Source organism: Ictalurus furcatus, chromosome 4 (assembly GCF_023375685.1).
Source record: "Ictalurus furcatus strain D&B chromosome 4, Billie_1.0, whole genome shotgun sequence".
Classification (NCBI taxonomy): domain Eukaryota; kingdom Metazoa; phylum Chordata; class Actinopteri; order Siluriformes; family Ictaluridae; genus Ictalurus; species Ictalurus furcatus.
In genome coordinates, this window is record NC_071258.1 from 23,148,703 (window position 1) to 23,176,646 (window position 27,944).

Genomic DNA, 27,944 nt, shown 5'->3' on the forward strand with positions numbered 1-27,944 from the left:
GTGTGTGTGTGTGTGTGTGTGTGTGTGTGCGTGTGTGTGCTCAGGTTTTGTTTGAACTTCATTTTTGTCAATTTAAGTCAACAAGTGACGTGGCATTTTTGACTACATACAGTGCCCTCTGCTAATATTGGCACCCTTGGTAAATATGAGCAAAGAAGGCTGTGAACAATTGTCTTAGCTGTTTAACCTCTTGATCTTTTGTTCAAAAAATTCACAAAAATACTCTGCTCTCATGGGTATCAAACAATTGCAAAAACAACACAGATCCCTTGCTATGTATTCTCCAACCTCATCAGGTATTATAGGAGAAGACTCAGAGCTGTGATCTTGGCAAAGGGAGGTAGCAAAAAGTATTGACTAAAAGAGTGCCAATAATTGTTGCACACCTGTATTTAACAAAGATTTTTATTTATTATAATCCTGTGTTTTGTTTGCACTGATGGTGGAAATTGGCATTTTCAATGCTTGTGCTATTTTCCTATAGCCATTTTGTGAAGATCAACAACTTTTTTGCCGCACATCACAGCTATATTCCATGGTCTAACCCATTGTTATGAATGACTAAAGGAATTTGGCCTGTGTGTTACCTCATATTTATACCCCTGTGAAACAGGAAGTCATGGTTGAACAATTTCCTGTTCACCAGTCACCCAGGTGTACTAATAAAATGTAAAATATCAGCGGGAATATAGTTCACATATATTTTTTTCATATTAATTCATAGGGGTGGCAATAATTGTTGCACACCTATATTTAACAAAGATGTGGGGTTTTTTTTTAGAAATCTGCATTGTGTTTGCAATTGTTTGAGATCCATTAGAGCAGAGAATTTTTTGTGAATTTTCTGAACAAAATATCAAAAGGTTAAACAATAAAGACACATTTTCACAGCCTGCTTTGCTCATATTTACCAAGGGTGCCAATATTAGTGTTGGGCACTCTATATGAGCAAAGGTTTGTGGACACCTGATGACCACACCTACAGTATATGTGCTTTTTGAACATGTAGTCATGTAGCCAGATGTCGTCCCCCATTTGCTGTTATAATAATCTCCACTCATCTGAGAAGGCTTTCCACTAGATTTTGGAGCGTGGCTGTGGGGATTTGCCCATTCAGACACAAGAGCATTAATGAGATCAGGCACTGATGCCAGGCGAGGAGGCCTGGGGTGCAGTTAATGTTCCAGATTATCTCAAAGGTGTTAAATGAGGTTCAAATGCAGGCTACCTGAGTTCCACTCCAACCTTCGCAAACTGTGGACCTCGTTTTGTGCACGTTTTGTGCTCCTTTCATGGACCTCGTTTTGTGCACAAGGGCATTGTCATGCTGGGATATGTTTGGGCCCTTTAGTTCAAGTGAAGGGAAATTGTAATGCCACAGCATACAAAGACATCCTGTACAGTTGTGTGTTTCCAAATTTGTGGCAACAGTTTGGAAAAGAATCAAATATAGATCTGATGGTAAGGTGTCCACAAACCTTTGGACATATAGTGTAAGAGTTTATATTCAAGGTAGGTCTGAGAATTCTGATTCTGAATTGTGGAACAGAGAAGAAATTTATGGTAATTAATAATAATAATAATAATAATAATAATAATAATAATGGTGCTGCTGATGATGATAATAATAATAATGGTGATGATGATGATGATAATAATAATAATAATAATAATAATAATAATAATTACCCATAGGGATTATTGAATGCGATGGCATAAACAACATTTCTGTGCCCCTCCAGTGTGTGCAATTCCTCTCCAGACACGGTGTCCCATATTTTACATGTTCTGTCATAGCTCCCGGTTATGAAACTGCAGACAAGATGAGGGAGAAAAGGATGAGTGGAGGAGTGAGTGAGTGAGAGGAACATGAGCAGCTGAGATAAACTCACCTTGACCCTGATTTATTGAAGTCGACATTAGTAAGAGGCAGGATGTGAGCCTGAAGCACCTAGAGAGAGGGAGAGAAAGAGAGAGAGAGGAGTAAGAGGGAGGGAATGATGGATGGCGAGAGTGTGTTGTGAAGTCATGCACTTAAGTGCATTAATTCATTTCTAATCTATAACTCTGACTGAGTGATTTACACACATCAATAATTCAGCCTGTAAACCATGGCTTCCCAGTGGATCGTGGTGGTATTGCATCCAGTAGAGGTGGCACAAATATTATTCTTTCAGCATGCACAGCTGCAGAGACAGCTGTGGCAAACAAAACAAGTGTTATTTTGTGCATGCATGGATTTCTCTTGCTGCTTCACATGTTAATGTACTTGGCACTGAAATCTTAGTTTTTCAAGAACACAGGGCACAATTTCCATTATTCCATTTGAATCGAAACCTGCTGCATTTTCCCCTTAATACAAATCATTTCAGCACATAAGAACACAGCAATTTTACTGTGGACATAGACAACTGGCCTGTATGCAAATAGTACAGTTCGACTGCAATGAGAAAGCAACTCGACCCAGCCTAACGGCAAGAAGTGAACCAAGTGCAATAAGTGGCAGTATTTCTTATTAATAATTGTCTTATTACTAATTTTGCCAGCATTCACTGTCCTGCTGAATAAGAAATGTGGCTTGTTGTTATGTAACAGCATAACAAACAAGTCCATAGAGTATGAATTGTTGAAACTTTGTCAACTTTCCAAGTCTTCTGTTAATTTCAGGGCAGGATGGTGAGTTGTTTATTCTGCCAAGCCTTGATGGAACTGCATGATGAACATGATTAATGCCCAAATTGTTTGGGATCTGACCACTTACAGAGCCAAAATGTGCTTCGCAGCCTTTGAAAATGCTGCTGTCTATTCATGATCTTCCTCTGGAGCTGTGCAGCCAAAGCGAGGAATGAAGCAAATGGCAGATATAAGAGCAAAGGTAAGCTCCTTTGACATGTTGCAGCAGCAGAAGACTCTGCAGAACAGTCCCAGGGAAGAGAAGGGAGTGCCTTTACTGCATTGGAACACAGATTTGATTCTAATTCCCAGAATTGAGGCCCACTTAGAGAGTGTTGGTAGCTACACATCAAAACAGACTAAAGATCGGAGGGAAAATCAGGAGCACAACAGAGCAGTGGCACTGAATGTGCTACATTGCAAGTGTTAAGGCTGCTATGGAAAAATTCATTCGGATCCTCCAGCCAATATGGCTGGACAAGTGCCTAATGTGTTTCATGGTGCATTCACCCATGCAAGCTGCTGGGATATTCCACAATGTAGCAAGTTCTCTGATGAGCTCTCATGCACATTTAAGGGTGGGACACAGATTAGACTTTATAAAAGAGCAGACATACCAGCTGGTACCTGGATGGGTCTTTGGTTCACAAGTCAAGAAAGCATTAAATGATTGCCTCCTTCTGTCTGGGGCAATAGCAAAACACATGACACAACATGCTGCCCCTAGGTTTCGTCTAGCCAAAAGTACATGGACACTTGACCATCAAATCCATACAGCTTGTGAAATTTGTCATATGAATCAATAGAAGATGCAGGTATAAAATGCCTTTTGCATAAAATATTTCTTTTTCTGACAAGCAGACACATAAGTGGATTGCAGTATCTTTGTTGGAGAACAGAGTTCAAACATGTCACACTGTGACCAAACCAAGCATTCCTGGAAAAAGACATTGCATTATATCACTAAACATCAGCCTATCTGTCCCTGCAGGTGAGAACATCCAGTGGTCTTAAGCACTATGTGGCAGTGATTGCCATTTCCACATGCAAAGTGGAAGTGGCACAATGCACATCCTATCACATGAATAACAACTTACAGAAAATTAATACAGTGAATGAATATATTACACATATGCTTATAATAAATACAGGTTTTTTTTGTTTTGTTTTGTTTTGTTTTTAATTGCAATTTTTAAATGATAATGTTATTTACTGAAGAAAATAAGTTATCCAATACCAACTGGGCCTGTATGAAAATGTATTAGCCCCTATAGTTACTTATTCCTCAAATCTATGAAACTGCATTCATAATGGGGTTCAGATGGACTAAACACAACCAAGCCTGATTACTGCAAACCCTGTTCAATCAAATCAACACTTAAATAGAAATTTTTCAACAGCATGAAGTTGGTTAAAAGGTCTTACCCAGTAACACACTATGCCACAGCTGAAAGAAATTCCAGAAATGATGAGGAAGGAGGTGATTGAAATAAATCAGTTGAGAAGGGTTATAAAGCTATTTCAAAGGCTCCGGGACTCCAAATAACCACAGTGGGAGTCATTATCTCCAAATAGAAAAACTTGACACAGCAGTGAACCTTCCCAGAAGTGGCCGACCTTCCAAAATTCCTCCAAGAGCACAACTACTACTCATCCAGGAAGTCACAAAAGTGCCAAGGACAACATCAAAGGACCTACAGGCCTCTCTTGCATCAATAAAGGTCACTGTTCATGACTCGACTATCAGAAAGACACTGGGCAAAAATGGCATCCATTGAAGAGTGGCGAGGTGAAAACCACTGCTAACCCAGAGGCTTGTCGGAATTTTGCCAAAACACTCCTTGATGATCCTCAATCCTTTGGACTGATAAGTCGAAAGTGGAACTGTTTGGAAAACAGGGTTTTGGCATAAACCAAACACAAAAAGAACATCATACCTACAGTCAAGCATGGTGGTGGAAGTGTGATGGTGTGGGGATGCTTTGCTGTGTCAGGGACTGGGCAACTTGCAATAATTGCGGGAAACGTGAATTCTGTTCTCTACAAGAAAATCCTAAAGGAGAATGTCCAGTCTTCAGTGCGTAAGTTGAGACTCAAGCATAATTGGATTATGCAGCAAGACAATGATCCAAAGCATTGGATAAGGTCCACCTCTGAATAGCTTTAAAAAAAGAGCCTAAATTAAAGTTTTAGAGTGGCCTAGTCAAAGTCCTGACTTGAACCAATTGAGATGCTGTGACAAGACCTTAAACAGGCAGTTCATACACAAAAAACATCCAATGTGGCTGAACTAAAGCAGTTCTGCAAAGAAGACTGAGCCAAAATTCCACCACAGCACTGTGAAAGACTGATTTCCAGTTATCAGAGGCGTTTGGTTACAGTTATTGCTGCTAAAGGTGGCACAACCAGATTTTAACATTAAGGGGGAAATTAGTTTTTCACATGGGTGATAGGTTATATAATGTTGTATTTAATTTGAATTTTTTTTTTTATATTTTATGAAGATTATATATATATATATATATATATATAGGTGTATAACGTTAGTGCCTTGCTGCATTGCTGGCTAAAGTATTATAATGTATAAATCCAGTAGTTTATGCGAATCCATGTGCTGACTTGAAGAAGTTAAATGACAGGCTAGTGATGTCACATGGCAAAGGTTTGATTAGCTGATCAACCCATGATCTGACCTTGTTGACCCAGGGACACTTGTCACTTGGTAAAGTCTGGACAGGTACGTTTTAATTTACATCGCTTGTTTTTTGTTGTTGTTGTTGTTGTTTTGTTTGTTGTAGTTTTAAAAAAAAAAAAAAAAAAAACTGACCCTCTGCTGCCATCTGGTGGTTACAGTTTAAACACGTAACTCAAATTGCCAGTTTTTACTACTTTTTCTATTTACCACTGTGAAGTGCTCTTAAAAAGTATCTATATAAATTATGTGATGATAAAGTTACTACTCGTGCATAATCCTAAACATCCCTTGTTTAGGTTGATTACAGACTGTATAAACTTAAGAACAATAAGATAAACTACTTATCGATAAAAGAGGGTCACTTTAACTCTGTATTTCTAACCTTAGTCCTTCCAATAAGGTAACGCAGCTACAGAATTATTAGTTCCACTGGTAAAGATGAGTAAAAAAAAAAAAAAAAAAAATCAAACATATCTTTGTGATTATACAGTGTGTGGAAATGTAGAGGTAGTAAAAATTGTAACTCTTGTGTTTTCTGTTTTCTTCCAAAACATCTTTCCAGAACCTTCAGACTTTGTCTGTTATCCTTTTTGCCTTTGTGTCCGGTTTATTGCTACACTCTAAGTGTAAGTTCTATTATAACTTTGACCTTACTCTCAGTGCATAAATAAACCTAACACAAAGGCAAGAAAAAAGAATTGGCCTTGCCATTCCAATAATTTGAACTTTGGACTGTATATACATATTATTGCCCTCACTCTGTTATGACTATTTTCTTAATGTTGAATAGGTCAACAAAGAAGAATTTGATTTCTGATATATTGATAATCATTTGTCAGAAACATCAGTGTGTGTAGAAATGTGTGTGTGTGCATATGTGTTTGTAGTTGCATACCTTGAACAAGTAAAAGTTGCGCTCATCTGGTTGGCTGAGTTTGTCCTGTAATCGTTGAATCAGCACTTTCACCTGATCGGTACGTGAGTCAGTGATTAATGGCTCGATTCTTCTGATTTCTGATAACAACTCATTCACATCAGTGCTGAAATGAGATGCAGTGGGAATTGCTTTAACTATGAGCTTATATGTACATAATTAAACAAAGTCCAATATTATAACTGTATTACAATGCATCACATGATTGCAAATTTGTAGGTTATATTAATCAATATATTAATGGTAGGTTAGCTTAATCCAATAAATCTGGACTGGGACGCTTTTAAAACACATATGGGTGTGATGGGCAAGTGTCCATAAACATTTGGCCATATAGTAGTGTTTTTTTTATTTTATTATTATTTTGTTGTTTTTTTTGCTCTCCATGATTTTCATCTAGCTCTGACACCTGCAGTGAGTTACCAATCTCAATGGCTCTTTTATTTTCCTCTAGTTCTGTTGGTAGAGTACGTTTGAAAAGGAGCACCTGGCTAAGCTTATCAAACTACCTTGAGGGTTAGTTAAGGTCATACAGTCAATAATACATTGTTATGAAATGTAGCTAGTGTTAACTGTCTTAGTCTTAGTTTATGTCATCATATCCTTTACTCATGTTGGTATGCTAGTTACAATATCACTAAAATGATCACCCTTACTTTTATCTCCTTGGTTTATATATCGATCCTACTGAAAGTGTTATTTATGGTTAATTTCATGTATGTCTAGCTAGTTAACAAGCTAGTTCAGGCATCAAAATCTGTTAAAACAGTTTACAGCAGAACAAGACATGGCTTTGTTAGAAACCTGTCAATGTTGTCAACACTGTAAATGTCAAATGAAGTTCGCTGGGCTGTAGTCTCAGTAAAAGCTTCAGGAGCATGTTGGAAAGTGTGTGCACGGTCATCAGGCTCGTCTGTCATTTCTAACTGTTCATCAGCCCACCCCATAACTGTCAAATACCTTATCAGCTATGCCCTTTTAAATAGCATCAAATAACTCCTATAAAGCACATTCACTGTAAGAAAAAATACTGGGGGAGATATCAAGGACAACGGAACATGACAGATGTGCAACACAAAATGACAGAACACTATTCCCCAACGTAATTTGTGGAGATCTATCTAAAATGATCATTTTGGCTTGTTTTCCATTCACTTGCATAGTAATGGCAGGGTTAATTGTTGTACTGCAGCCAGCCACTAGAGGGCCGCATAGCCATAGTATTTTGGCTTCCCTTTTACAGACATATAGGCTATAGTATGCCCCAAATTTGTTTCTGAACAGTCAAAAAATTGCCACGATTTTAAATGTTTTGTTGAAGAGAGTTAATAAGTTTAAAACTATAAATGACAATCCTACTTTGCCCAGATCTGTGCCCAGCTAGCAGGTGACCCCAGATCCTTTGTGCTTTCAACCCACAAGGCTCTAATGCGGTCACCAACCCTCTTCCTTGAGATCTACATTCTACATACAAATCCTGCAGGTTTCATCTCCAACCAACATCTAATCAAGGGCTTCTTAAGACAATGATTAGATGGTCAGCTGGGCACGATTATGGTTGGAGCTAAACTCTTCAGGAAGGTAGATAGACCTCTAATGCTTTCATCTAAGGTTGTGGGGCCCCCCCTGTCAAGGTTAGAACATACTCGAAACATATGGACATGAACTTATTCTGATGCGCATTTTGGCTGTTTGAGTCGATATGTTTTGGATTACCTTTATTTTCAGACACCTTTAAATGGAAGCAGTATGCATATGAAATTACATTCATATAATATCAAGGACCTGGTACAGATAGCTTACAGTAATGGATACAAATGGCATCTACTCATCCAATCAAATTCAGTGCTATTTAGAATATGCTTGACGCAAGATCGAGTTCTGTACCAAATTTTGGGGCTCTAGCTTATTCTACTGAATATTGTGACATTGGTCCAAACCTATGAGTCTGCGAGTCCATTTGGACTGGCTTTGACCTGAGTTTCAAGTTGCTTCAAATAAGTTAAAGTACTGTAAACTGCATGCTGATGCATTTAAAACTGGCAAAGCTTTAACCACTCACTCTGGCATTAAATGCAGCAGGTCGATGCATCTGCTTCTCTCCTGTCCTCCTTTCTCATAGTCCAGAATTATACCTGCACAACAACCAAGTTCAGACTCAGTGTGCATGGGAATTAGGTGATACAATCCTGGACTGACCTGTCATAACAGTTTTCAGTACATCTCAGCATATGTTTAACCATTTTCCAAACCTGGATGACATTAAATCCTATATAACGCTGTGCTAGTGTGAGGGATCAGTTACTGTATGGAATACTGGGGTGTTAGTAATATTTAACAATGACTTTGAATTTGTTCTGTAATTATTAATATGTTGCATACATATTTAATGATATCTAATATTAAACAGTGATGTCTGAGTTTTTGTTCAGGAGCTAACTTAACACCTGTTTATGTTGACTATGAGTGTGTTCCGTAATATTTGTTTAGGTTCAGTAAAGCTGTAGGCTATGTTTTTGTTTAGTAAGGCAAGTTAATAGTAAATATTAACTAGCGGAATATCTTTAGTCTTTATTCACGGTAATTAACGTCCTCGTTTTTTCTTAAAATCCTGAAACCAGGCGGTAATATATACAATACATAAAGAGACCATATTAAGCTGTAAAAGGAGTATTAAAAAGACATGTAGTGTTACTTTTTCATTATTACCTGGAGGGTAGTAGCGAATGTGGAGCCGCTTAAGTCTCATTTCTGCTCGAGTGTAACACAGCGTTACCACGGCAACCACGTCTATCTGCGCATGCGTCTCAAACAGGCGCATGTAATAATCGTATGTAATAAGTGGCTAGACTCCCAGGGGTGTCAGACGTACGGCCCGCGGGCCAAAACCGTCCCGCTAGTGGGTTCAATCCGGCCCGCAGGATGAATTTTGAAAGTGAAAAAATGCATAAAAGACACGAACTAGGAATTTTTAGTAAAATGCTTTCCCTAAATTTTCCGCTAGGTGCGCACTGTTTTAGTCAGAGTAGAAGACGCGGCACAACTGTTGGACTCAGACCGAACAGCAGACGGTAGCAATGCGCCTTCTGCTGTTTGTTATTACGACTAACTCTTTTAAAATGCTGCTTCAGACACTGATTGCACTTAAAGAATACAGTTCTGTGAAAATGAATGCTTGCTGTAGTAATAGTTAAAAAATGTGCAATTTAATGTTAGTCAACAGCTTCACCACCAAACCAAACTCTTTTGTAGAATCCTATTGTTCATATGATGCCATAAATTTTAAAGTGCAATACTATTTTTTTCAGTTCCAAATACCTGTGACTTAAAGTTTTTTTGCATTTACACTGTGACCAGTTGTAATGCACACATGTAAATGATAATCAGAAGCAAATTGCACGTTTGTCTTAAGAAATCTGAGGTTGTTCATGATATGTTTTGTAAAAGGATATTTCATTAAATATGAAGATTTTCCTAATGTACTTGTACTTCTTTGCACGAAAACAAAGGGGAAAACCATTGACTTATTGTTATTTATAGGTAATTATGCTATGATTTTACTGGCCCGGCCCACTTGACATCTAATTAGGCTGTATGTGGCCCCTGAACTAAAATGACTTTGACACCTCTGGGCTAGACCATTCTCTTAAATGTTTCCCTTAAGCTAAATTATATGGCCAATAGTTTGTGGACACCTAACCAACACACCCATATGTGGTTCATCCCCCAAACTGTTGCTACAAAGGTGGAAGCACTCAATTGTATTGGATGTATACTGTAGCATTAAGATTTCCCTTCACTGGAACCAAGAGGCCCAAACATGCTCCAGCATGACAATGGTTTTAATGGTTATAATAGGAATTGTATTGGTTTTAATGGAAACTGTAATGGTCCTTGTGGGTCTCTCTTGTAATTTGTTGCCTTCTATTGGTAGCATATTATGTCTAGTGGATACTATTAAGGACCAATAATGGTAATGGTAATGGTTTTAATGGTTAGCTGATGGTTTGTTATGGTATTTACATTTACATTTATTCATTTAGCAGACGCATTTATCCGAATATATCAAACGATATATCAAACGTAGAACAATACAAGTAATGCTACCATGCAAGATTTATAATGGAGTTCTAGAGGATCAAGGTGTAAGAGCCAGACTAAGTTTGTTTTTATAAATAATGTGGGGTTGGCATTTTATGGGTTAGTTACGGGCTCACAAAAGAGGTGGGTCTGTAGCTGTTTTTTGAAGATAGTGACAGATTCTGCAGTCTGGATTGAGGTGGGAAGTTCATTCCAACACTGAGGAACAGTTAGTGTTAAGGTTCTGGAAAGTGACCTTGAGTCACACTGAGTAGGCACTACTAAGCGTTGGTCATTAATCGATCACAGATTGCATGAGGGAACATAAGCACATAAGCCTCGAGGAGAGTGTTGAAGTAGGGGGGTGCAGTTCCAGACAAGGTCTTGTACGTGAGCAACGTGAGGTATTTGTATTGGAAACCATTAGAATTTCTGTGATGGTTTCTATTTTTTTTTTTAGCAAGGCCTGTACACAAACTGAGAGTCCTGACCTCAACCCAATGAACAACTTTGGGATGAACTGGAATGCCGACTGTGCCCCAGGCCTCCTCGGCCAATATCAGTGCCTGACCTCACTAATATGAATGGGATAATCCCCACATGCTCCAAAATCTAGTGGAAAACCTTGCCAGAAGAGTGGCGGTTATTATAACAGCAAAGGGGGACTAAATCTGGAATGGAATTTTCAGCAAACATGCAAGTGTGGTTGGTCAGGTGTCCACATACTTTTGCCCCCATAGTTTATTTGTATCTAAGTTACTTACTGAAAACATATTTACATACACATAAACATATTTACTTACTTAAGCACGTTTACAGGCTTATATGTCCAAGTGCTTCTAACACTAAGACAAAAGAACTGGAGATGGAAAAGTCACTCTTGACAATTAAATCTGTTATAAGCAGCACATGGGCAACTTTAACACTGCCAATAATGACTAAACTGAGAGCATTTTGTGCTCTGCCCCTTCTTGTGATGTCAATGTACAAAATTACAGAAAAGGCCCATTTTCCACTATTGGAACCAGATAAACTGTACATCCAGGAATCTTTTTACTTCCTACTCCAAAGTAGCTACTTTTTGTAATACAAAGTTTTATGCCTTCAATAAGACCCCATGCTTCAACGTTCAGGTTGAACCTTCAGGTTCAATGACAATGATTTCATAATAGTGAGTTACTGAAAGGTCGTAGACTTGTTCAGCTCTCCCATTCAGTATCATGACCAGTCATCATTGTATACAGGTTGTTGCATCACATTGTTTTAAATAGTTGCAATAATTTCATACACTATTATTTATATATTAACCAACAAACATTTTCTTATTTTGTGGGAGTTTGTGAAAAAGTGAAATATGCAGATGAACAGAATTACTGATGCATATTAAACAGATTGGATTGAATGAGGAGCCAGTGAAGAATTAATTCTATTTTTTTATATAGATTACAAACATTAAAGAAAACATTTAATCATTTATCTGATGTCGTCAGTATGGTTACAGGCATTTATAGGCCTGTATTGTAACTTGAAAAGGTCCTTATACCATCTCAGGAACTGATTCTGGGTGTTCCTGCATTCTGCATTCCTCTTCCTTGTCCACACTTTCATAATGTAGGGAAAGTAAAAAGGCTCTGTCAAGTCTTTGAGGGTACATGATTTTAAAAATGGGCATTCGGGACACAGTGTCCATTTACCCATCACCAGTATTACAAATTCCACAAGCATTTTTAAATAAGCTGTAGCGATCAGTTCATTGAGAAAACACACCATCATCCCAGAATTGAAGCTGCTCTGTACTGAGGTATGGGCTGAAATTCCTCCAAGCCGATGTGCAGGACTGATGAACAGTTACCATAAACGTTTAGTTGCAGTTATTGCTGCACAAGGAGGTCACATCAGATACTGAAAGCAAAAGTTCCAAAGCAGGTTCCTCCTTGCAGGTTCATTGTTCCAATTCACTAGGGATTGTTCACACATCTTTATTCCCTGTTTTTAAACTCTCTATATTCACAAGTAATAAAAGCAAGTTATTCCATACAAAATCATTTCCTTCATGTTTATTTCCCAACTCCCAACTACCACTGCTTATTCGTTTTGTCAGAGGTTTGGAAATGCATAAAGAAAGAAAGAATCTACTATTTTCTTTTCTGATAAAACTCTATTTTGTGACATTCTATGCAGAAAATCTGAACTTCATGTTTTGATACGTAAACAACCATGATTATGCAACAAATATGCAAATTAGTCTATGTTGTGATCTGGTGACTTTTTGTCTGTGCTTTAAGTACTTTTGACCCCTTAAAGAGTTGGGCAAACTGATATGAATTAATGTTTTTCAGTACATTCTTCCAAAGCAACTTTTCAACATTCAACACTAGTTCCTACAGTGACTGTGGAATAATTCCACAAAGGAATAGGCCAATGTCAGAAATCAGAGATATGGTCTGATTGTATCAATCCTCCAAAACCCATTAAATGCAACAGGTGTAGTTTGCTTAAATTATTGTATGTATATATCCATATGTCATTAAAAAAACACACACACACTCACACACACACACACACACCCACACACACACACACAAATCAGTCGATAGCTGCTGTACAGAATACAACAGAAAAGCATATATAATCGTTTCCGTGTTCCCGGTCGCACATTTACCCAACAATCTTATAGCAGTTCTTTTAATGTTTATTTGGCACCCTTATTCTGAGGGTAATTTTCAGTAATACGTTTCCAGTTTTGATTCTGTTTTCTTACAATAAATAAATCTCAAAGTTTTGAGTTCCAGGAAGCTGTAATGGAATTTGCGTCACCAACGCAAAAAGCAGTGGTGCTCCCTGGGAAGTGTAGTAGCATATCCCTCTTCTGTCGCTGTAAAAGTCTTACATACACTATGGTAAAAGCGCAAGTGGCTTTGTATATCAACCGATATTGAGGATATACCACATTAAATATTCCCAATAAAATCCTACACCAATAAATATTTCAAGACGTAGCTCATGCAAAGGAACATAGGAAAACATTGTGTTTCCGTAAAACCGAGTTGTTTTGTTCATCCATTTAGATTATATAAAATTAATATTTATATTTATTATCCTTTATGTATTAACAATACGTTAAATGTCTTGTTATTAGTACAACTGGAAAAAAATATTGTGCAGATGTAACTATTATTAACTAGTTTAGAAAAACGAAGAAAAAAATATCAAAGTAAAACTACATCTCCCATGCTGCATCGCGACAGAGTTGTGTAACTTTCCAGCTTCTTCCAGGCGAAAACTCTCGCGGCCGTAGCAAGTTAGCTAGCCACATCGGCTAAAATAGAAACATCGATCTAGTTTCGTTCTGGATGTTTATTAAAAGTTTATTTTGTGTATAAAGGTGGAGAGTTGTATCGCTCGGACAGGACGAGGTGAAAAACAGAAGAAGAGAAAAGAGACAAAAGAAAAATCGGGGGCGAATCAGAAATCAAACATGTCCTCCTCTTCCTCCTCGCAGGCATCTTCCAGGCGGCAGTGGTGTTATCTATGCGACTTGCCCAAGATGCCCTGGGCCATGATTTGGGATTTTAGCGAAGCTGTATGTCGCGGGTGTGTGAATTATGAAGGTGCAGACAGGATAGAAATGCTAATAGACACGGCGAGACAGCTAAAACGCACCCATGTGATGCAGGACGGAAGGTCTCCAGGTCCCCAGCCGGGTGGTAAACACGGCCCTGGGGCGAAAGATGGCGCACTGGATGGGGGAAGAAACACTGCTGAGCGGTTTGAAAGGAGCAGAGGGGATTTTGTACCTACTAGACTTCCTAATGGGCTGCCCAGGTTGGAAGATGGTGCTGTTGCAGAGGTTAGCAGGCAGAGTCCCAATGCGAGGAGGACGATGGTGACAGGTGTGCCGCCCAATTTGATGGCCCAGGGGATTGTGGGTACACCGCATGGCCTCTTAATCGGCGCCAGATCCAGCGGTGCACCGCTGGCCATCTCTGCACCAATGTTGAGTGAGCTTGGGAAGAGACAGGCAATGGGTGTTGGGATGTCGTTCGTGAGCTCGGACTTTGAAAAGGATTTGAAGGAGAAACAGAGGAATGCTGAAGCACTAGCTGAACTTTCCGAAAGTGTCCGGAACCGGGCTGACGATTGGGCTGGACGTCCGAAATCTGTGCGTGACACTCTGCTAGCGCTTTCCAGCTGCGCACCGTTCAACGTGCGCTTTAAGAAAGACCATGGCCTTGTTGGGAGGGTGTTTGCATTTGACGCCAAGCTTGGTGTGGATTTTGAGCTCAAGGTGTTTGTCGAGTACCCGTGTGGTTCAGGTAATGTTTTCTGCAGCCTGCTGGCATTGGTGAAGCAGATGTTCCAGGATAGCCAAAAAGACTCAGGCAAAGTGATCAGCTCAGGCTTTAAATACGTTGAATATGAGAAGCGGCATGGTGCTGGTGATTGGCGTCTCCTTTCTGAGCTACTCAGTGATGCTGTTCGGGCATTTAAAGAACCACCAACACCTGATTCACTCCCTCAGCCTTATTTGGATGCTGCCTGTGCCATGTTACCCACTGCGCTCTGCCATCTCGGACGCCCCGGTCAAGCACGAATGCGGCGCCGAAAAGCTTCTCCGGATCCAGATGGCGCTGAGAGGATGATATCAGAGGAGCAAAGCATACGCCAGCATTGGTACCCTGGCATGACCGCCCACATTCCCAGCAGTTCTCTCACCAGTGCTATGCCTGGCCAGCCTCCAAATCTCCAGGAGGTGGTTCCTGTTTCCCATGGCAGTGATCCTTCACCTATCAGCGCCCTCATGAGTGTTGCAGACAATGTTGGTGCCATTAGCCAATCACCAAAAGACATGCCAGGAAGCAGTGGCGCTCACGCTTCCAGTTCTAGCCCTTCTTCATCTGGGCAAAGACGACAGGCATCACGTAACGGTGAAAATGGATCCGGAACAGCTGCGGTTGCCACAGCAATGCCCCCTGTTGCAGCGGCAGACCAAGGATCTGAAATCTCTGGAGCCTCTGGAGCTCCTCTTTGTTGCACCATTTGCCATGAAAGGCTTGAGGATACACACTTTGTACAGTGCCCTTCAGTACCCGTGCACAAGTTCTGCTTCCCCTGTACCAGGGAATTCATCCGTAATCAGGGTTCAGGGAGTGAAGTTTACTGCCCCAGTGGTGATAAATGCCCACTGGTGGGCTCCAATGTACCCTGGGCATTCATGCAGGGGGAGATTTCCACCATCTTGGCTGGAGATGTGAAAGTCAAGAAGGAGAGGGACCCTTAATTTAAAGCAGGTATGCCTGACACATACTGAAAACTCATACATCTGTTTATCTCTCTCTCTCTCTCTCTATCTATTTATATATATATGTGTGTGTGTGTGTGTAATATATAAAAATTAGGGCTGAAACCAATGATTATTTTCATAATCGTTTTGTTGGCCGATAATTTTTTCGATTAATCGGATTGGTGGGCAAACTTTCAGTACCATTTTTTCGTTTATTTAAAATAAAATCCACAAACTGAGTGTTACAAATATATTCTTCAGACTAAAACTGTTTGTCCAAAACAGAAAAGAACCCAATACACACAGACATGCACCAGAATATTTATTATTAATTTAGGACTGTAGTTTAACTCAGTGCTTTTTGTGCACCCACAAAAAGATATATATATGTATGAAATATAGAGTAGTATTTATGCATTACTTTTTATGGATCTACAAAATGCACCGAATTAAACTACAGTCCTAAATTCATAATAAAAACTCCCTTTCACTGCACCTTTTGGTTTCTGTTGCTCACTGCTCTTAGGCATATTCTTTTAATTTTATATAGTGTTATAGTGTTTTAGTTAGACATTACAGATCTTACTTGCGCTCCCACTGCGATTGAGGAGCAATGCAGCCTCGTTACTAACGGATCACTTCCGTTATAATAAACAACAGAATTTACACTTAAAACACACAAATACAACATATAATGACAATAAACTTAAATTAAACTAAACCTTTTAAGCAGCTTGCACCAGTTTCCCCAACCCCTTACCCACAGTGGTGCATTTTGGATATAAACATAAGTTTGTGCTCGTGCATCACTGTTGTGCTTCAGTGCTACACAAACTCCACTTTATAAAGTTTGATCTTCTTCAGGCTGTTTAATATAAAATGCTGCCCTGCCTTAGAGGACTTGGAGGTTGCACATTTTCTTCCTCAGTCACTTGATGATTTTGCCTCTGTCTGATGGTGGTCGTGTTGGGAAGAAAAGGTAACGTTGACATAAACAGTAAACTGAAGAAAGTCATTGTCGGTGACTCTGGGTATCTGCTAAAGCTAGCGGCATACCGTTACGTGCGTATACTTCCGGTTAGTAAAAAACTAATGTGTCCCTTTTGAGATTATATTACCTTTCTAAAATTCATACACTAGACCAGTGGTTCTCAACCTTTTGTGAGCTCTGGACCCCTAGCATATTTCGAACATTGAAAATTTCAAGATTTTATTTTTTACATTTTATTGTTGGTGCGACATTTAATTTAACTCGTTGAATGATCTTGTGTTTAATTTATCCATCAATGCAACACTTGAACTTGTCTACCAATCATAGGTTTTTGCAAATTATCATTTCATTTGTAAATAAATGAAAAATAAATCCATCAATGAATGATAGTCAGCTCAGCTAACGTGATATTTATGAATGCACGCGAATAACCAAATTGATAAATTTTAAAACATCTAATTTGAATATATTTTGATACATTTAACAAACAAACAAACAAAATTATATATATATATATATATATACACACACACACACACACACACACAGTGAGGGGAAAAAAGTATTTGATCCCCTGCTGATTTTGTACGTTTGCCCACTGACAAAGAAATGATCATTCTATAATTTTAGTGGTAGATTTATTTGAACTGTGAGAGACAGAATAACAACAAAAAAAAATCCAGAAAAACGCATGTCAAAAATGTTATGAATTGATTTGCATTTTAATGAGGGAAATATGTATTTGACCCCTCTGCAAAACATGACTTAGTACTTGGTGGCAAAACCCTTGTTGGCAATCACAGAGGTCAGACGTTTCTTGTAGTTGGCCACCACGTTTGCACACATCTCAGGAGGGATTTTGTCCCACTCCTCTTTGAAGAGCTTCTCCAAGTCATTAAGGTTTCGAGGCTGACGTTTGGCAACTCGAACCTTCAGCTCCCTCCACAGATTTTCTATGGGATTAAGGTCTGGAGACTGGCTAGGCCACTCCAGGACCTTAATGTGCTTCTTCTTGAGCCACTCCTTTGTTGCCTTGGCCGTGTGTTTTGGGTCATTGTCATGCTGGAATACCCATCCACGACTCATTTTCAATGCCCTGGCTGAGGGAAAGAGGTTCTCACCCAAGATTTGACGGTACATGGCCCCGTCCATCGTCCCTTTGATGCGGTGAAGTTGTCCTGTCCCCTTAGCAGAAAAACACCCCCAAAGCATAATGTTTCCACCTCCATGTTTGATGGTGGGGATGGTGTTCTTGGGGTCATAGGCAGCATTCCTCCTCCTCCAAACACACGGCGAGTTGAGTTGATGCCAAAGAGCTCCATTTTGGTCTCATCTGACCACAACACTTTCACCCAGTTGTCCTCTGAATCATTCAGATGTTCATTGGCAAACTTCAGACGGGCATGTATATGTGCTTTCTTGAGCAGGGGGACCTTGCGGGCGCTGCAGGATTTCAGTCCTTCACGGTGTAGTGTGTTACCAATTGTTTTCTTGGTGACTATGGTCCCAGCTACCTTGAGATCATTGACAAGATTCTCCCGTGTAGTTCTGGGCTGATTCCTCACTGTTCTCATGATCATTGCAACTCCACGAGGTGAGATCTTGCATGGAGCCCCAGGCCGAGGGAGATTGACAGTTCTTTTGTGTTTCTTCCATTTGCGAATAATCGCACCAACTGTTGTCCCCTTCTCACCAAGCTGCTTGGCAATGGTCTTGTAGCCCATTCCAGACTTGTGTAAGTCTACAATCTTGTCCCTGACATCCTTGGAGAGCTCTTTGGTCTTGGCCATGGTGGAGAGCTTGGAATCTGATTGATTGATTGCTTCTGTGGACAGGTGTCTTTTATACAGGTAACAAGCTGAGATTAGGAGCACTCCCTTTAAGAGTGTGCTCCTAATCTCAGCTCGTTACCTGTATAAAAGACACCTGGGAGCCAGAAATCTTTCTGATTGAGAGGGGGTCAAATACTTATTTCCCTCATTAAAATGCAAATCAATTTATAACATTTTTGACATGCATTTTTCTGGATTTTCTTGTTGTTATTCTGTCTCTCACTGTTCAAATAAATCTACCATTAAAATTATAGACTGATCATTTCTTTGTTAGTGGACAAACGTACAAAATCAGCAGGGGATCAAATACTTTTTTCCCCCTCACTGTATATATATAATATTATTTAAACATTAAAACTTTCCTACGGACTCAGTGCAATTAGTCTGACATGGTGCAGCATGCAACATTGTTGTTTTGAGCATGAAAATGGATGCTGCAATTAAAAAATGAACGCATCTACTCAGTTCATGAGTAGCAATGCATGAGCCGAATGAGTCAGAGTCACAGCACAGATCAGCAGGAGTCAGATTTTATTTATTACGTGACAAAAGTGAGGCGAGCTGGGTGACGATGATGTCGGACGATTTGGTTTAATATAAGCGAGTTTGTTATTGTACTGTTTTGTTGTTGTTGTGTTTTTCATGAAGAATAATGATGAACCCACCATTAAAGCAATTGCCTCCCCCAAATTGCCTCTAATTCGAAAGCAAAAGTGAAATGCACACCTCTAGCATTTAAAAGCGAGGGGGAAAAGAGGGAAACATGCCAACGAAGTGCCAAAGCCCACTTTCACAGCAACTTTTTTCTGGCAGGCTCTGCAGACAGGGTTACCTTCTTCTATTAAGTTTCCCTCAGCATTTTTATATAATCCAAAACATGACCACACTTCAGATTTGGTCTTCTTGGAAGATTGGAAAATCTCCTGAGCGTGGTCACTGCCTTCCACCATGTTCTCTAACTGAGCTAAATAATCGCATCAAGCCTAGTGACAACCATCCATCAGTTTATAGTCAAATATAAAATCTGTTTAAATTATTTCAGTGTGTGTATCAGTACTTTTAGTACATTTTCAGCACATTTTAACAATATTGTGGTAATACTGATAACCGTGATAGTTTTGGTCACAATAAGCATAATATGAATCTTTCATACATTACATCTCTATGCCCAAACGTTGCATACCCCTTGCAGAATCTGCTAAATCTTTAATACCGTTAATAAAATAAAAGGGATCATAAAAATCCCATGTTGTTTCACATAGCAGATGTTTATATATAGTTCACAAGACAAGAGAATAGCTGAATTTATAAAAAAAAAAATTACCCTGTTCAAAAGTTTACATACACTTGATTAATACTGTATGTCGTTACCTGGATGATCCACGACTGTTTTTATGTTTTGTGATAGTTGTTCATGAATCCTTTTTTTGTCCGAGCAGTTAAACTGCCCACTGTTCTTCAGAAAAATCCTGCACATTCTTTTCTTTTCCAGCATCTTCTGCATATTTCACCCCTTTCCAACGGTGGCTATATGATGTTGAGAGCCATCTTTTCACAATGAGTACAATTGAGGGATTCGTACACAAAAGTTACATAAGCTGCAAACATTCACTGATGCTCAAGAAGGCAACACGATACATTAAGAGCCAGGGGGATGTAAACTTTTGAACGGGATGATTGGTGTAAATTGTTAGTATTTTGTTTTCTGGGAGACATAAATATCTTATTTAGCGTCTGAAGGGTGGTACTAAATGGAAAAAAGATCTTTAAACAAAATAATAACAATTTCCACTGTTGTTTGGAAAGTGATTGCGCTCTGCTTTGCTAATATACCCTGTGTAAATGTACTATGTATTTTTGTATTTCATCACAGGAAGTTGCAGTTCCTGAACCCCAAAGATGACCGACACCACAGCACTGAAGAGATGACTGTTCACATGCACACGTCCTCTTCCTCCATTGATCTCATTCCTCTGTCCAAAAAAGAATCCTTCCATCCATCTATCCATCCATCCATCCTCATCAGTGTTGATGTATAGTCCCTCTGTCCCTCCATAATTCTTTGTCAATTACTCTATCCACCATTTTTCCCATCTTCTGCCCACAATAAAATCAATCATCCTTAATCTCCCTCTTTCGCTCAATCCTCTCGTCACTTCTTTAACTTTCTCTCTCTCTGTCTTCCCATCCCTCAACCTTTATTTCTGTCTTCTCATTACACATCACATATTGTGCATTTTCTCTATCATCCCATCATTCCTTGTTTACCCCTTTTTCTCTCTCTCCTCTCTCTCTCTCTGTTACTTCCCTCATCAATTAATTTCAGTTAATTTCAATTTATTTCAATATGTTTAGTGCTTTTATCAAGACAGCCATTTTCCTTTTCACTTTTCTCCCACCTTCTTTCATTCCTTAATTAATGCCTTTTAATGGACAATCAGTTAGATTTGGTTTGCTTGTTCTTTTTTCGTTCTTTCACCCAAACATATAATAGTGCTTTACTGCAGAGCTAAATTGTTTTATTTAAGGTTTTTACAATCCCTTTATTTTTTACACTTTTATTTAGCATTACTGATTCCCAGGAGTAGATTTATCTCGTATGCAACATAAGATGAATGGTTAACCTGAATGAATGTCCTACAAATGCATATTAGCAAAAGATTTATCTACAGTTTTCTTTGTGTCAAATATAATTGATCAGCCAATACTGATATTTTGCAGTGGAGCTACAAGTTTAACAACTAACTGAACTTTGTCACCCATGATTCTGTAAATCCAGGGTGGACTGTAGCCTGGATGAGGCACTAGTCACTAATTGATTTCTAAAGGTTTCTTGGTTGATTGACTACATTTGGCAAAATAATTTGCTTTTGATTTCTTTTTCTCCCACCTGTTTCTTTAACATCAACAACAGCACTATAGTAGGCATGTGCCGATGATAGATAAGCATATTGCAATAATTGCACAGTATTTTTTTTTATCATGGTTTAAGATATTAAAATGATATTGTATACTTTAACCAGTCATTCTTAAATTGAAGCAACTGTCCAGTCTGCCATGTTTTATTATCTGCTAAACAAAATTATAGACAGTTGTCTTAAATAAGGTATACAAATGTCTTTACGCTAGCACAGATTTCATTAGATTTATTTTTTTAAAATGGCACTTACCTAGTGCCTTACCTCTTATGAATTGGGATGCCGCAGTTGTGACTGTAATTTAAAGTTCACAATAACAACATTGTCAAATATTGCAATATATCATATCACAATCAGTGTTTTATTTTTTTAAATCACTGATAATTGGTACATGCCTACAGTGTTGTGAAATTCTTTTGTATTTTGGTCAAATACATCTATATATATATATGCTGCATTAAAAGTGCATGTATAGTAGAAATATTTATATTTTTTACAATATAGATTGTAAGAAATATTTGCTGTTAATGGTTATTAGATGTGCAATTTCTATAGATTTGATACCACAAACAAAACCAAAGATAAATGTGCTAAAGATTATTATATATTACATGTTTATATGTGTGTGTGTGTGTGTGTGTGTGTATATATATATATATATATATATATATATATATATATATATATATATATATATATATAATGACACATTATATATAGAAAACATAGCAGCATAAAAACATGGCTTTTGTTAAATAACAGCGCCATATATGGGGAATTGTTCATGTAATTATATTGAATCATGAACACAGATATTGTTCTTATTAAAGTGTTAGCCGATCAGTATATTTTGTATTCTAACACTGTTGAGTTGAAGATATTCATTTTTTAAAAATTTTCTACAGTTGTTATTGTACTCTGGGTATTGTACCGTGTGTATGGATTTTTTTCCTTCTTTTTTTTTTTGTTGTTGTAATATTACTCCTTTCACTCTACATGTTCTGATATGTTTAGTCCTCACCTCTTCGATTCTGTTTTATGAATAGAAAATGTTTCTCTGGACAAATGTGTGTGTGTGTGTAAACAGAAGCACTGTTTTGTTTAATCAGCTCTTGGATTGTATTTAAATTAAAAGGTGACCTGCTTTTCACTTAAAATTATTCACACACGTTCGCTTTGTACAATCACTTTAAAGAAAACTTTTCTTGAGGGGAACTTCAGAAGTTTTTATTAAATACGTCCCTAAAGACCTCAATCTCCTGTTTTTATTATAATTATGATAAATATATTTAATGCAGCAGTTTAAAAAAAGAAAAAAACTTCATGAGTGACTAAAAGAGATAGCACAGTGGAAGTGGAACAGGATAAAAAAAAATAGGAAAGGAAAACTGGATAGAAAAAAAATAGTTAAAAAATATGTTCAAGTATTGTAGAACAGGGGAAACCTCTTAATTAGTAATAGTAACTCCGATTTGTTAAAAAAAAAAAAATGAATCAACTGGTCTGAACTGAATTGACTGCACAATAACAACTCAGTTCTTGGCCATTTCTGCTTTTTTGTTTCTCTTTCATAAGCAAATCCTTATATATATTATCCTAAACACATTAAATAAATAGGCAATAAAACAAAACATCATTCAACTTGATAATTGTGATGATTAACCTGCAGTGTTCATTGAATTTTTTTTTTTTTTTTTTTGACAAAAAGCAAATAAATAAAAAGCTCTTCATTGGCCACAATTATAATGTATTGCTCATCTGTAAATATTAAAATAAAATTTACTGAAAATGGATCTATATAAAAATATTTTCATATACATTTATATAAATAGAATGAATAAATAAAAAAGTTAATAAAGTTAAGTACACAGTTAACAGTGTTGCAATGATACCAAGTTAGCCTAATAATTGTGAATAGTCATAAGGGGTGATATCAATTCAATTCAATTTTATTTATATAGTATGCTTTTAACAATGGACATTCTCACAAAGCAGCTTTACAGCAATGCGGATGCAGATTTAGATTTATCCCTAACGAGCAAGACAGAGGTGAGAACTGGGGTGTTCTTTCGGGGGCTAAAGTAGAACCTTATGGCTTGAGAGCTGAATGTTTTGTAGCATGAGCAGACATAGTGAAGGATGTGGAAACATATACAATAGACCACTAGGTTAGTTGCGGGTCTGCATCCAGTCCTAGAGTGCTATTTCACAACATTAGGAGAGAACCACACACTCGACAGTGAAATGAGTTAGCATTGGGAAAGAGATGTGTCTGTGCCTGGCTGCTGCCCAGATGTTTAGTCTAAACATTTTGCTCTATGTTAAACATACTGTATTACTGACTATGTATGTAGTTCTATGAAGTCTTCTTTTCCTTTCCTTTAATTTTGTAACATATTTTGACACATTAATGGTTATTGATTTTGATAGCCTGCATGTTGTTCATTCTAGGCCAACCAAAAGATTGGATCATGACTGTTTGTTGCCTGGGCACAGACAATCCCCAAACCTCCACCCTGTCCTGTGTCTATCACCACCCCTGAACCTTTGTCACCTTTGTCCCCATCTTTGTCACCATCTCCCTCATTGTGCCAGGAAGAGCTAAAATGCAGCAGGTATATAACAGGCATAACACAGGGTGAAGTAAATACAATATATCTATGTGTTTATATGTATCTTTACCAACTTCTGATATGATGTGATTAAAGCCTCAAAATTGAAAAATATCATGATCTCATGAAAATTAAAGTTTTCCCTTTAATGATTTATTCTCAGCCCAGGACTGTTATCCAGTCTCAAAGCTGGATACATTTACATTTATGGCATTTTGCAGACAGCCTTATACAGAGTGGCTTACATTTATCTCATTTATACAACTGAGCATTTGAGGGTTAAGGGCCTTGCTCAAGGGCCTAGCAGTGGAAGCTTGGCAGGGCTGGTATTTGAACTTACAACCTCCTGAGCAGTAGTAAAAGCCCAGATGACATAGGCACTTTAGAGATTTAGTTGAAGGACATGAACTTCCAATAGCAGCTGGTGGGTAAATAAACAATAAATAAACAATTATATAAATTAAAGAAATTACTCAAGCTTATCATGAATAGACTTTCTTTTACACAAAGTACAGAGTGTTATCCATCACGGGATAAGCATACCTAACAATCTCTTCCTCTCTTTACCTCCCTCTTCCTCTCTCCTTCTGTCGAGCCACACATGATTTTATGAAGATTTCAGTGATCCTGACCCTTTCTGCTCTCCGGACCTGCCTGATCCACCCTGATGCCCTACCTCTGGATGGAGCTCTCTGGAAGGTACAGCCTGGAGATTGCTTAGGATTGTACCACTTGAAGCACCATAGAAATGGTTTTGGACCTCAATTCCACATGGACATTCTTGCTGTGGTTGCTGAGACTACGGTTGTTACTATGGCCTTGGGTCTGCAATTACCACATACAGTTTTGCACTCAGGTCTCCTTTGGTGAACAGTGGACTAGTTCAACACACAGACTTCATGTTAAAACCATAATGAACTTTCATTTACTTCCACACAATCCGTTGTTACCCAGATGAAGATGGGTTCCCTTCTGAGTCTGGTTCCTCATATCTTCCTCATATCATCTTAGGGAGTTTTTCCTTGCCACCATAGCCACCGGCTTGCTCAATAGGGATAAATTCACACACTTAAAATCTGTATCCTGTGTTTATATATTTCTGTAAAGCTGTAAAGCTTTATTTATTTCTGTAAAGCTTTGAGACAATGTCCATTCTTAAATGCACTATACAAATAAAATCGAATTGAATTGAACTGAAAGAAAATTAGTTCTATATTAGTGTTGCCGTCTCACTGAGCGAGGATCTCTGTATCAATCCTTAGCTCAGGTTATTGTCTGTGCATAAAGTTCTTCCTGTGGGTTTCCTCATACATCAGAAAAACATTCTGCCAGGCAGACTAGCTATTCTAAATTGTTCCTAGATGTGAATGAGTGTGTGAATGTGTGTAAATGTGCATTATGGACAGGCATCCCATCTATTTTGGAATTATGACAATAGCGAAAACTCAGCATGGTTGATTTATAAGTGATTTTGCAGTAATGTGCTGCTGGTTAAAAAAAACATAACAATATTACAAGAGATTACAAAAACCAGAGGAATTTAATTTATTAGGGATAGAATTACTTAACATTTTTGTTGTTGCTGAGATGTCTAGAATCGCCTATATTTTTTTAACGAATTTGGTTTGCTATTGGGGCCAAATGTTGCTAGAATGGCTTTCAGAATTAAGTTTCTGTGTAACGTACATTGCACAGCTGTACAAATTGCATAGCACTTATCCTAATACTTTATCACTCATATAGTAATGGCTCATACACCGGGCCTTGCATGGTAGACATGGCACTTAATCGAAGGTTTCTAATACTAATTTTGTTATTTGACAAAGAAGAAATATATAAGCCATGATATGGTAAGGTTTTCTGTAAGGAGATGTTTATGTAACATTTATAAAAGGATTCTCAGGTATCAGCACTTTGTAATGGTTTTTAATAGCTATGTTAATAGCTATAAACAAATCACAGTGGAAGTTGCAATATCCAGTGCCTTGCTAACATGACAAGGTGTATTTCTGAGAGAGAGAGAGAGAGAGAGAGAGAGAGAGAGAGAGAGAGAGAGAGAGAGAGAGAGAATATGTAAATGTAAACATGTGATGTGTAATTCATTAATAAATAAAAAATTGCATTTGTTGGCAAATCCCTGTGGTATGGCATGAATAATTTACTTCGGGCTTTGTTGTTATATGAAATTAACCCACTTCTCTTTTTCTGCCTTATCACACCATCTTGGATGGCTTGGCTGTCCATACAACAACAATGAGGGTGATGACAAACCTGACCATTAAGGCAATAAAATTTAACTAGGCAGGTCATGAAGAGAAAATGGCCTTTCAGAGCCTAAAGCTTTGCAGAGTTAGTGTGGTAAGTAATTCAGACACTTATGTGTGTTGTTTTAGATCTGCCAAAAGGTGCAAGTCAAAATTCCAGATTTCAGGGTGTTGATGAAAATACATGAACTGTTATACCATATTAAAAAAAATTATGCCACAATGCTGTTTCATTCTCAAATCTGATTAGTCAGAAAGTGTTTATGAATTTTATAATGTATACACGTCTTTTTTTCCATCTCATTTGCTGGGTTTAGTTTGTTGGGTCGTGCCTCAAATTTGGTTGATAACGGAGAAAATCCAGTATGCTGAAAGTGAACAGGCACAATGTTGAGTCAAGATTCACGTTTTTCCCCAGTACTTTTTAGAATGTAATCCACAACACAATTAGATTACAAACAGTACAATACTATAAAATTAATAACATGTATATAAGTATACATTCACCATCCACTTTATTAGGAACACATGTACGCCTATGTATTTATGCAGTTATCTAATCAGCCAATCATGTGGCAGCAGCACAATGCAAAAAATCATGCACATACAGGTCAAGAGCTTCAGTTAATGTTCACATCAAACATCAGAATGAAGAAATTGTGTGAACTTTAATTATGGCATGGATATTGGTACCAGATGGGCTGGTGTGAGTATTTCAGAGCCTCTCCTGGGAACTCTCTAGAGTTTCCACAGAAAGGTGTGAAAAACAAAAAACCTTGAGTGAACAACAGTTCAGTCGGCGGAAATGCCTGGTTGATAAGAAGCAAAGCCATTTTTTTTTCAGAGGAAAATGGGCAGATTGGTTGGAGCTGCCAGGAAGGATATAGTAACATATAATCACTCTATACAACCATGATGAGCAGAAAAGCATCTCAGAATGCACAAAACATCAAACCTTGCAGTGGATGAGCTACAACAGCAGAAGACCAAATCACTTTCCACTCCTGTCAGCCAAAAACAAGAATCTGAGGCTATCCTGGGCACAGACTCACCAAAACTGGATAGTTGAAAATTAGAAAAATTACCTGGTATTTTTCCAGTCTTAAAAAAAAAAAAAACTTTTGCATTGTTGGATTTTATGTGCATTAAATGGTGTTTTTAGGAAACATCTTAATAATCAGTGGAATAATGAAGACTGAGAAATATGGAACGTTAATACATTAATACATTTCCTCACAAAAAAACACAGAATACTTACATTTGATATGTCAGTATGAATTAAAATAAGGCCTGTTACCAGAGACAGGAAGTGTATGATCTATTCCATAGCAAAATATGAAAATGTCCATTGATTACAGTCAGTATTCATTGGTGTGTGGTTCCCAGCTATGTATTCTGTACTCACAGCTCTGTACTCTTCCTCTCTAGTTGTCCTAACCTGAACATGAATGCTTCAGTCTTTTTAAATGAGACACTACAGTGAATCAGTCATTGCCATGTACCAAATCACTTGCTGCTGACGCGATTCACAATTCCAAACTGCAAGCACTGAACGTCAAAGGGCTACATTACCATGCATACTCATAACAGATATTTTACATAGGTTTAATTATGTTTGCCATCTACAGTATACAGTCCCCTCTGAAATTATTGTAATGACA

General features: G+C 38.0%; 2 protein-coding genes across 2 annotated transcripts in view; one reads left to right on the plus strand and one right to left on the minus strand.

The window, feature by feature from the left end:
- daw1 (dynein assembly factor with WDR repeat domains 1) overlaps positions 1-9,067 on the minus strand; it is a 22,947-nt gene extending 13,880 nt beyond the window's left edge. The window contains exons 1-5 of the mRNA XM_053623374.1: positions 9,012-9,067; positions 8,365-8,437; positions 6,264-6,408; positions 1,893-1,951; positions 1,690-1,812 (exon numbers count right to left, since the gene is read on the minus strand). Coding sequence (XP_053479349.1) covers positions 1,690-1,812; positions 1,893-1,951; positions 6,264-6,408; positions 8,365-8,437; positions 9,012-9,051 — 440 coding nt within the window. The 5' untranslated portion in view covers positions 9,052-9,067. The remainder of the gene's footprint in view (positions 1-1,689; positions 1,813-1,892; positions 1,952-6,263; positions 6,409-8,364; positions 8,438-9,011) is intronic.
- Positions 9,068-13,477: 4,410 nt separating this feature from the next.
- On the plus strand, positions 13,478-22,046 carry irf2bp1 (interferon regulatory factor 2 binding protein 1). Its single transcript, XM_053623375.1, has 2 exons — positions 13,478-15,673; positions 20,363-22,046. Exon 1 carries the CDS (start codon positions 13,861-13,863, stop codon positions 15,661-15,663), a length of 1,803 nt encoding a protein of 600 aa, XP_053479350.1. The 5' UTR covers positions 13,478-13,860; the 3' UTR covers positions 15,664-15,673; positions 20,363-22,046.
- The last annotated feature ends 5,898 nt before the right edge of the window (positions 22,047-27,944 follow it).

What these genes read in the sequence shown, in the direction of transcription:
- irf2bp1 (XM_053623375.1), top strand. Translation starts at nt 13,861, where the DNA reads ATGTCCTCCTCTTCCTCCTCGCAGGCATCTTCCAGGCGGCAGTGGTGT.